The sequence below is a fragment of the Octopus sinensis genome, linkage group LG14, assembly GCF_006345805.1.
Source record: "Octopus sinensis linkage group LG14, ASM634580v1, whole genome shotgun sequence".
NCBI lineage: Eukaryota > Metazoa > Mollusca > Cephalopoda > Octopoda > Octopodidae > Octopus > Octopus sinensis.
The window spans coordinates 44,640,193-44,650,878 of record NC_043010.1 but is presented as its reverse complement, the minus strand read 5'-3'; the positions used below and the strand labels follow the sequence as shown (position 1 = coordinate 44,650,878).

General features: G+C 36.8%; 1 protein-coding gene across 1 annotated transcript; it reads left to right on the top strand.

Moving 5' to 3' along the window:
* Positions 1-1,467: 1,467 nt before the first annotated feature.
* Positions 1,468-9,109, top strand: LOC115219155 (fucose mutarotase). Its single transcript, XM_029789259.2, has 6 exons — positions 1,468-1,625; positions 4,034-4,102; positions 4,789-4,856; positions 6,181-6,276; positions 6,391-6,464; positions 8,786-9,109. Exons 1-6 carry the CDS (start codon positions 1,544-1,546, stop codon positions 8,835-8,837), a joined length of 441 nt encoding a protein of 146 aa, XP_029645119.1. The 5' UTR covers positions 1,468-1,543; the 3' UTR covers positions 8,838-9,109.
* Positions 9,110-10,686: the final 1,577 nt, after the last annotated feature.

Sequence of the window (10,686 nt, the reverse complement as noted above, 5' to 3'; positions counted from 1 at the left end):
TTCTACTTCTTGTGGAAGGGCGGGAAACCACTTGTGAAACGCTCTACTTGCTGTCAACAACCGTTAAAGGGTGGGCTAGGATGGCCTTGGCTGATGATGCGCAGACATGCTCTGAGGTAAGACATCTGTGGCTCTACCTGGATGGTGAACGGGTGTGGTCTTCGCTAGCAAAACTGATGTTTCCCAAGTTCACTAGTTTCGGTGGATGGGAAACTGGCTGAATCGTAGATCGAAACTTGGTACTGGTACACGGAGTGTCGCAAGGCTCTCCTGCTATTCCGCGCTCGGGCAACGCCTGCGGTGGGGGTTCCACCACATTCTTCTATAGAGGGTTGGTAGAGGCGGAATGTGAAGATACCTTGGGGGAAACCCTAGGTCTCGACGATAATCAGCTGCCAGTCTGTTCCGACCTACGTTCGAGCCGAGGACACTGGACAACTTCCAGAAGTCTCTGGCATGGCAATGCTACAGAGGAGCTCTACCTGTTCGGGATAAACTCGCAAGGCACGGTGGCCAAGACAGTCCGATATGTCCAAGATGCGGGCGGGATAGGGAACCGTCCCGCACGCTATTGTTCATGTCCGGACGTGTCTGAGGTGTGGGTTTATGCCGAACACCTGTTGTCAGGTACACGAAGAGTACAGCTGTCGACTGAGTGTTATTAAAAAAATTGACCCACCAGATTTCCTCGCGAAAGAAGGTAAGAATTGTTTTTTCTCGTTGTGGTAGCAATTGCGAAAGAGGTGATATGGAAGACGAGAATGAAAGGTATACGGTCAGGCAAGTTCATATCCGGGCCTGGGTTGATGAATTACTTCATCTACCACCTGAAAAGGAAGATAGGGCTGGAGAGAAAATGCCTGACTAAAAGAGTGTATGAAGAACGATGGAAGGAGGTAGCACGGAAGTTGAGAATGAATGACACCACATAAATGTAAATCAGAACGAAACCAAAAATATCAGTGGTGAGGCGGGGCTCGTGGGGTCCGAGCTGAACCCGCCCCCACTCCACCTGTAATGTCTTCCGGTCTGTTTTTTCATTCGATTTTATAATTTTTGCATTTTTGTGAAATTTTGAATTTTTAATCTCATCCTTTTTGTAACCCCATCCGAGAATCTGACCCCACATCAGGTTGTACTGTCCCCTCTTTGTCTGCCCCTTGTGGGTAATAATAAAACAGATACAACATAAATGTAATACCAAGCGCAACCAAAAGTATCAGTGGGGAGGCGGGGCTCGTGGGGTCCGAGCTAAACCCGCACCTACTCCACCCGTAATGTCTTCCGGTCTGTCCCATCATTCGATTTCTGTCCATTTATTGTAATTCATGAAAATTTTTAAATTCGATTTATTGTAAAAACCCATTCGTGTGTCTGACCCCATCATCAGATTGTATTGTCCCGTCTATGTTCGCCCCTTGTGGGTAATAATAAAACAACAAGTCTCTGCTTTGCTGCAGAAACACACCCACTTCAAGGGAAACAACTATAGTGGGAAGCTCTGACAACAACTCAATTACTTGTCTATTTCGTGTCCAAGAAAATGCCGTTGAAAGAAATTCCCTCGATTATCAGTCCCGCTTTGCTTCACGCATTAGCTGCTATGGGACATGGAGATGAAATAGGTATTTAGAAACATTTGTAAGGCAATGTTTGCGTTCTGCTAACAAAACTTAAAACATCCCGCCAACTTTTTCATTTTTTTTTTTTGAAATGTGTATGTTGATTCTATTGTTACGATATGCAATTTGTGTTATCAGAAATTTTATTTGTTTTGACTTATTCTATTTATTCGTAATGAATTAATTACAAATCTAAATATTCCACCAATAATTTTTCTTCATTCATTCGAGATAAAATAAGATGTCCATACATTTTAGGTTTTGTTGGCAAAACTTTTAAAATTATGCACCTAGGTGCTTACGTATGCGTACGCTCTCGAACACGCCACAATTGCCACACAAGGTTTTCCTTCTGTAAAGCTTTCATTTGAAATGGTTTGGGTGGTTGTTACATTTCCGTATGTGTATATATGCTATGTGTTTGATATATTTGCACAAATCAGTTATATTGAATATTTTAATTTAATGTTTTTATCTAGTCTTAAAAAACAAACAAACATAATTAAGTCTTTGAACAATCAATAAGTTTTTGTTTATAACGTAGATGGAAACAAAAACTTTTTGTTGAAAAACTGAATTTCTATCTATTTCTTTAAAAAATAACAATTCTCATTCGTTCGAATTTGCGTTTATCTCTCCATTCGAAGAGCCGCCCCCAATTCTTGTATAAATTTAAGAAGTCGACGTAATTAATGATTTACAAGTACTCTTTCTTGGTCTGATATCAGATGATAAAGATCACTGGTTTTCACGTATATTTCATGTAATATTTTCCTGGTTGCAAAGAAAATTAAAGTTTTAAACAAAACAAGATCATAATTTTCAGACTATTGACCTCTAGATAAAATACTTCCATCTTTTACTTGTTTCAGTCATTCGACTGCGGCTACGCTGGGACACCGCTTTGGGGAATTTTAGTTGAATGAATCCGACCGTTTTTTTTTTTTTTTTTTCTAAGTCTTATTCTATCGCTCTCTTTTGTCGAACCGCTAATTTACGAGGCGTAAACGCACCAACACTAGTTGTCAAGCGGTGGTGGATCACACACACACGATGGACTTTCAGTTCCCGTCTACCAAATACAGTGACAAGGGTTTGGTCAACCCGGGGCTATAGAAGAAGACACTTGCCCGGGATGCCACGCAGTGGGACTGAACCTGAAACCATGTAGTTGAGAAGCAAACTTCGTGCCACGCAGCCACTACTTTCTAATATTTACATCTAAACTCTATTTCGATTGTTGGGGTTTTTAATCTTTGATCGTCATTAGGTGTTTTATTCTTAGTGTAAGAAGTATTTGACCTTATTTATTATCAGCGATATAAATACATAAAGGAGTAAATATGATTTCTAATTTAAGCACAATGACAAATTTCTAGGCAAGGAAAAGGCGAAGCCACTCTCCCCTAAACATTCATACTCAAGGGACGTCAGCATGTTTGATGTCAAACTTTCTCCAAATTCCCACAACTAAAGAGAGAGTTGCTGAGGCATGGAACAAACTGCCGGCATCAGTTGTTAGTTGTCGGAGCATTGCATCCTTCAAAACTTCCATGCTTCCTGAGATTCGCCAACACTACACTTGATTTTCTCCCCTCCATACACACACAAGCATGTATCTGACTCATACATTGTTCGCTTTCCAGACATTTCTACATTACTGCATGTACTTTATATGCACTTTCCGACAAGTTGTGGTGCACCTGAGCACTGTATACAATAATTTCATTATTATTATTATAAATTTTGCCCAAGCGGTTTGGGGGTCTAGGGCTGTGCAAGTGCTCATTTTTATCGCTTCTGTTTTCTTTTCACCATCCATGCTTATAATATTGATGAACTTCATTCAGTAGTATTTGTGTTGACAGTCTAGTTTCTTCTTCACTGGGCATTTCTTCTATGACCTTTGATTCTAAGATGGAGCATCAGGCCATATTAGTACAGACACTTACCGTGTATATTAGATGATGAGCTTAACTGATCCTCTATCTGCAGACAGTTTCTCTCATGAATATTCTCAAAGCCCTAGTTTTTTAAGCTCAAAGCAATTATACAATTAGTACTATTGCAGATTTGGATTAAAGGCTCAGCAGTGTATTCTTCAGTCTTGTGGTTTTCTGCAGGTGAATCTTGTTTCTGGATTTTCCTCTTTCCATAACAAGAAACACTTTGGGCCACAAATAGAGATGACAAATTTTCCTAACATTCATCAAAAATGTTGCTAACTGATTGATACAGGGCCACAAATTTCCATATTACCATTTCAAATTTGTGGGGAAGAACAGAAAGTATGTGATATTGTTTTGTATGCATTCAATTGTTCACTTATAAGTACTTATGGCAGTAAATCATTAACTCTTGAATTGAGACTTCCTAAAAGTAGATCTTTTGTTTGCTGTGTTTGATTTCAGTTTTGGCAGATGCACACTTTCCTACATCATCTATTTGTCGTCGGGGACCAATTGAAATTAGGGCAGATGGTAAGTTAAAAATTTCTTAATCATTTGTTATAACCAGATAACTGGATAGCTACACACACACACACACACACACAATTCTTGATGAAATTAAGATTGTTCAAATAATGCCTTTGGGTATGAACTGGATATTTGGTTACAGCTTTTTGGTCACTAAACTTATTTTAGCAGTAGCATTAAAAGCAGACTCACACATTAAGAAATATACAAATGCACAGCAAGAGGGAGGGAGATAGAAACATTAAAATGTTGCAAAAAAATAAAAAAAGAAAATATACAAATCCTCAAAAACTGAGAAATTGGCACGTAAAAAGCACCTTCCGAATCGTGGCCGATGCCAGTGCCACCTCGACTGGCTTCCGTGCCGGTGGCACGTAAAATGCACCAATCCGACCGTGGCCGTTGTCAGCCTCGCCTGGCACTTGTGCAGGTGGCACGTAAAAAGCACCCACTACACTCACGGAGTGGTTGGCGTTAGGAAGGGCATCCAGCTGTAGAAATACTGCCAGATCAGACTGGAGCCTGGTGCAGCCTTCTGGCTTCCCAGATCCCCGGTCGAACCGTCCAACCCATGTTAGCATGGAGAACGGATGTTAAATGATGATGATGATTGTGTATAGGTATATATGTGTATAGATACATAAGTATATATATGTGTGTGTATTCATTTCTTTCTTTTCTTTTTTTAGGACACAAAATACCAGAGTTATTAAAAGCTATATTGCAGCTGTTCCCATTGGACACCTATGAAGACTCAGTAAGGTTTTTCAACTGTAGTACCTTATTACTTATAAATCCTGCCCTCTGTGATCATTATCATCATGGATTTACAGTTCAGTTTTCAATGATGCAGTAGGCTTGTTTAATGAGGTCTCAATTTGACATAATGTTTTTTCTACACTACAAAATTTTTCAAATTCATACTGAACAAACACACTTGATATTCTCTTGACCAGACAATACAAAATCAGATACCTTTCAATCCTTAGCTTATATGATGTTGCTCCAAGCAACCAGACTTTATTTTCTTTCTTAACCTGTTGACAGATGCTTATACGGGGTTGGCCAAAAGTCACCTGACAGTAAACCATAAACACTATTGGTAATTCTGTATTGACTCAAATGGGAGAAGGTGTCACTGAAGGAGGACTTCAATTTGAACAATTTTCATGATGTTTCATATTTAGATGCTTTTATTAAATTCATTTAGTTGTTAAACACAAATAAATCTTGGAATTAAATGGTTTTGATTTACTGTCAAGTGACTTTTGGCCAATCCTGTATTACTAGTTTTCTACAGTTCAACTAATTTACTTGTCTGTAATCACGTATATTCTCTGTCTTGCCAAGTACATACAATGCAATTATCTCTGGATTATACTGCTTAGCTAATCTTTTTCTGAATTTCAAGGATTCAAAGGGCCAGTGGTTAATGAGGCTTAACTCTGGTTACTGTAATATTAAGCAAATAAGAGGTAAATCTCCTCCCAGATAGGGTGTTATTAGCATTTCCTTCTGGAGGAATTGAACTAAGTACTGCCAACAAAATATTATCTGCTACATTATTGAGTCAACCACATGCAAATTTTTTGCTAGTATTAGATGTTCATAAACAGAAGTCAGAAAGTAAAGGAAGGTTATTTAAAATTGGGTAACAAATATTGTGTATATTATTTAGTTGTTATTAAACTCAGTATTTTGAGCATACCATCAGGGCCCAGAACCTCAGCACTCATATCTTGCAGGAAGAGTCAATGGGAAATGAAGTAGAGAGAGACTGAGAAGATGCTGGTTGGATAGCATCAAAGAATGGAATGGAAGACCCACGCTGAATGAATAATCATTGTGAAAGGTAGGAATACATGGATAAATATGGTGCATGCATCCATAGTCTCCAACCTACAGTAATGAACATGAGAATAGACAAGACAAGACAAAACAAATCCATGTCAACTTAGCCTCCAGTTGTAACCTCTTTTTTTAAAACTCTGGGATAGTGGGGAATGTGAAAAAGAAATGTCCAACATTTATCTTTGTAATGAATTTTCTCATCTAAATAAAAATTTTATCTACTTATATAGGTTTTTGTTATGAAGAAAACTGATGAAGATAAAAATTTGCTACTGCCTCACTTGGCTGAATATGAGAAGATTTTATCAGAAGCAGAGAATAAATGTGTAAGCAATGTTGTATTAATCAGAAAAGAGTTGAAACTATAAACAAAATTATTTCTTACAAATACAACTCAGAAATATAGCTTTATATGTTTTCTTCACTTCATCTATTTGCAGATGAAAATGATTGAAGTCGAAAGATTTGCTTTCTATGAACAAGCCAAAAGAGCATATGCTATTGTTCACACAGGGTAAAATGTATTTTATTTATATTTTTTACAAAAAATTCAATAACAAAAAAATTAAAGCTGAAAACCAGAGTTGAAATTTCACAAAAATTTGTGGTAAAGCTTTAGCATTATGAGCTGAAAAGTTCATACATTTATTATGAAGTGATGCTAAAGCTGTGAAATTTTGCATGGCATGTATTAATTTCAGCTCTTCTTATAAATAACTGCATTTCTAGGTAAAATGTCATTGGCCTGCCTGTTCAAAGAAGACTTCAAAAGTGACTAGTAGCAACTTTTCTTGAAAATGGATAAAATTTGGCATGATGGCATTATCAGATACCTGCAGAAAAATGGCTTAGTCCCCAAAGACATTCATGCTGACATAGGGAATAATGTTCCAGCTTTATCAATAGTGCCAAAGTGGATAGCTGAATTTAGGAGGGTGAGGGAGTCTGAACATCCTGTAACTACCACAGCTGAGGAAAACATTGTGTTCACCACATGGTGATGGATGACAGGTAATTGACTATAAAACAAATAGCCAATGTTATTAGTGTATTCTGTGAGAGTTGAGAATATTTTGCACAATGAACTTGGTATGACAAAGGTTTTTGCTCAGTAGGTGCCATATCTTGACACCTGATCAAAAGCACACCAGGTTAATCATACGGGAAAATTTGACATTGTTTCCAGCAGGTCAAGTGTTGGTTTCATCACTTTAAACCAGAGATAAAGGCACAGGAGTGGCTGTGTGGTAAGTAGCTTGCTAACCAACCACATGGTTCCGGGTTCAGTCCCACTGCGTGGCATCTTGGGCAAGTGTCTTCTGTGTTTGTCCCCCTAGCATTGCTTGACAGCCGATGCTGGTGTGTTTACGTCCCCGTCACTTAGCGGTTCGGCAAAAGAGACCAATAGAATAAGTACTGGGCTTACAAAGAATAAGTCCCGGGGTCGATTTGCTCGACTAAAGGCGGTGCTCCAGCATAGCCGCAGTCAAATGACTGAAACAAGTAAAAGAGAGTAAGAGAGTTGATCTATGGAGTGGAAACACACCTCCTCTAAAGACGGCTATGATTGTTTCATTTGCAGGGAAGGTGATGGCCTGTATTTTAGGATGCAAAGGACATTGTCTTCATGATTATCTTCAAAAGAGCCATGCTATTAATGGAGAAAACTATACCAACTTGCTGAGGCTGTCATGAAAGGCTATCAAGACCTGATGTCCAGGAAAACTGACAAAAGGAGTCTTGTTTCATCAAGACAATGCTCCAGTACACAAGTCCTTCATTTTAATGGCTATTGTGCATGACTCTGGCTTTGAACTGATTCATCACCTTCCCTATTCTCCTGATTTGGCCCCATCTAACTATCATCTGTTCCGTAACACGGAAGGGCACTTAGCTGGCAACCAGTATCAGAGTGATGATGACTTTTTTGACATTGGTCAGCAGTGAGATCCAAGCACTGCAACACCATTGAAAGAATTGTGGACTGAAAGGGGAATTATGTTAAAAAATAAATCTCATTTGGTCACATTCCATAAGGGCAGCTTTGTCAGCCTATGAACTTTTCAGCTGACACTTATATTGTTCCTAACTTTTCCTTTAGTGTTATAAAGTTATAGCTATTAATCTTCCCTACACTTTAGTTACGTCAAAGTCTAAACAGAGACATGAAAAAAATGCTGTGTCACAATGAATAAAAGTTGTGTTTTGTGATTGAATCATGAAGTTGATAACTTCAGTAATAATACTGAGAACCACATTTTGATAAAAAATTGGAATTCAAGAGAATTTGAGACAATATAAACTTTAATAATTTCTTTTAGTAAAACTTACATACTCCATACTAAGCAGCTTTTTTTTTTTTTTAAGGTAAATTCCTGTACACTAGAACATAAAATGCATCCATTACAGGATTGTGTATCAGAAAAAATGATCTATTACACTTTGTGTAAAAACATCAAGCTGAGCTCCAAATGATATGTTATTTAGCAGACAAGTTTCAACATGATTTCACCTCCTCAGTCATTTGAGCTGGACTGGAAATTATGTTGCTATACATAGAAAACAGCAAACAATATTCTGTTGGAGATTAGCTCAATGTTTTTATACAAAAAGTCAGGGAAAATATGTTTGAAATACAAAATCCCACAGTAAATGTCTTCCTGTTCTAGTATACAGGAATGTTTTAAAAATGCACAGACCTTTATTTTGATTCTCATTTCATGTGCTTATACCAATATATATGTGACATTTCAGATTGCCTAGCTTCAAAAATCTTTGCTTTTGCAACTATTTTATTCCCTCCTTAAATAAAATAATTTTTGATCTTCCTTGTAGTGAAATGGCAAAATATGGAAACATAATCCTTAAGAAGGGTCTTGCCTTGTAACACCAACGCCTGACTTCTGAATGACCTTCACATCACTCACATTTGACCATTATATTTTTCTCTTTTCCCTGCCACCAGTTTTTTGCAGTCCTTACAATAAGGTCACAAGTGCTACCCTCTCTTCTGTGAGAGGGTAGCAGGATTTCTCATATACCACTAATAAAAAGATTTGATTTCAATTCGTCCCCAAATTAATTGAATATCAATTAAATAACTAATTTACCAGTATTTAATACAATTTACATGAGTAAAGTATCTTCAAACACCTTTAATATTTGAATCATTTTTTAATAGAAAGGATTGATTTAGTGGACACCAAAAATAATCACAAATACTAGATTTGTGAGTTTGAGCAGCAAATAACCATATTGAGTTCAAAGTGTTTTTGCACTCAGTAAATAATGCACATGGCACTCATATTCCACCATCTATAAAAACTAAGATTTCAACAACTGCGCCAAAACTGATATATTCTAATTTTTTTCTTTTTTTATTTGTTCGTGTCCAGTTCCTTTAAATATGAATATATACTCTGCTTCTTAATCAAAAAACCATCTCAACAAATTCTCCAAGACAGTTCAGACAAACCAAAGCCCATCATGTATGTGTGTCCCCCACCAACACTTGACAACCAGTGTTGATGTTTTTATACTCCTGTAACAGCGGTTTGACAAAAGGGCATGATAAAATAAGTACCAAGCTTAGAAAAAAAGGACTGGGGTCAATTCATTCAACTAAAAATTCCCAATGGCAGTGCTCCAGCATGGCCACAGACTGAAATAAGTAAAAGTTAAACATGCATGTTTCAATTGGAGAAATAATCCATTCAATAATTTCCATATTTCGAAATCCTTGAGTCAGGCTTTAAAGTCTCCTTGCAAATTCTTAACGGAGTTTTTATAGATAAGCCAGTCAATATCAGAAATATTTTTTCTGATTGCTCTATTGACGACAAATTTGCAAAATTCTCAAGGCTGTATTTGCCTAAAGTAGATGAGCTTAACTGAGAATCCAGGAATCATTACAAAATTACTTTTCACAATACAAAGAAAGAGGCATTAGATTTGTTATGAACCTGAATTTCAGATAGTCTTGAGAACTGTACCAAGGGGTTGCTTCTCTTAACCCTTTCGTTACTATATTTCTGACCAAATTACACCCCTTATGTGTTTCAATTAATTTCTAACGTAATCATAAATTTAGTCTGGTTTCATTAAACAACTATAACTTTTTTATTTATCGATATATTAATCTGATTTTTGGAAGATAATTTAATGAAATATTCTCAACCAATTCTATACTATAATTTTTGTCACAAAGTGACTATTTACAGGTAGATACAGGTAAATTCCACAAAATATAAAATTATTAAAATTTTGTTCAAACATCGCTATAGAAAATATTAGCTAATATTCAATTGGGTATACAACAAAATTTTACGATAGAATTTGTTATTCTGGGTAACTTTCTGATACCCATAATAATATTTATGGCAAAATAGGCCTTAATTTCATTTAAGGTTGTGGGAAATAACAAACTATCTTTTCTTTCGTTTTGTTTGTTTAGCGTAACGGTTCGTTTTCGCTGTAATGATTTCAAATAGGCTCATTCGAAAAAGTAAATAGAAATAGCCTAAGGCTTTACCCTTCTGGGAAAGTCTGTGGCTTGGTCCAGTTTCTGCAGAAAAATCACCGAAAGAAAGTTTTTAAATTTTCACTCCATTCAGGTGCCAATTCGTTTTCTTTATCGCTATCGGAGATCTCAGATTCACTGTTTTCACTTTCGGAAAATGAAACATCAAATTCATTATCAAATACCATGTGCTTTTTTTTTTTCAGTCATAGAGTTA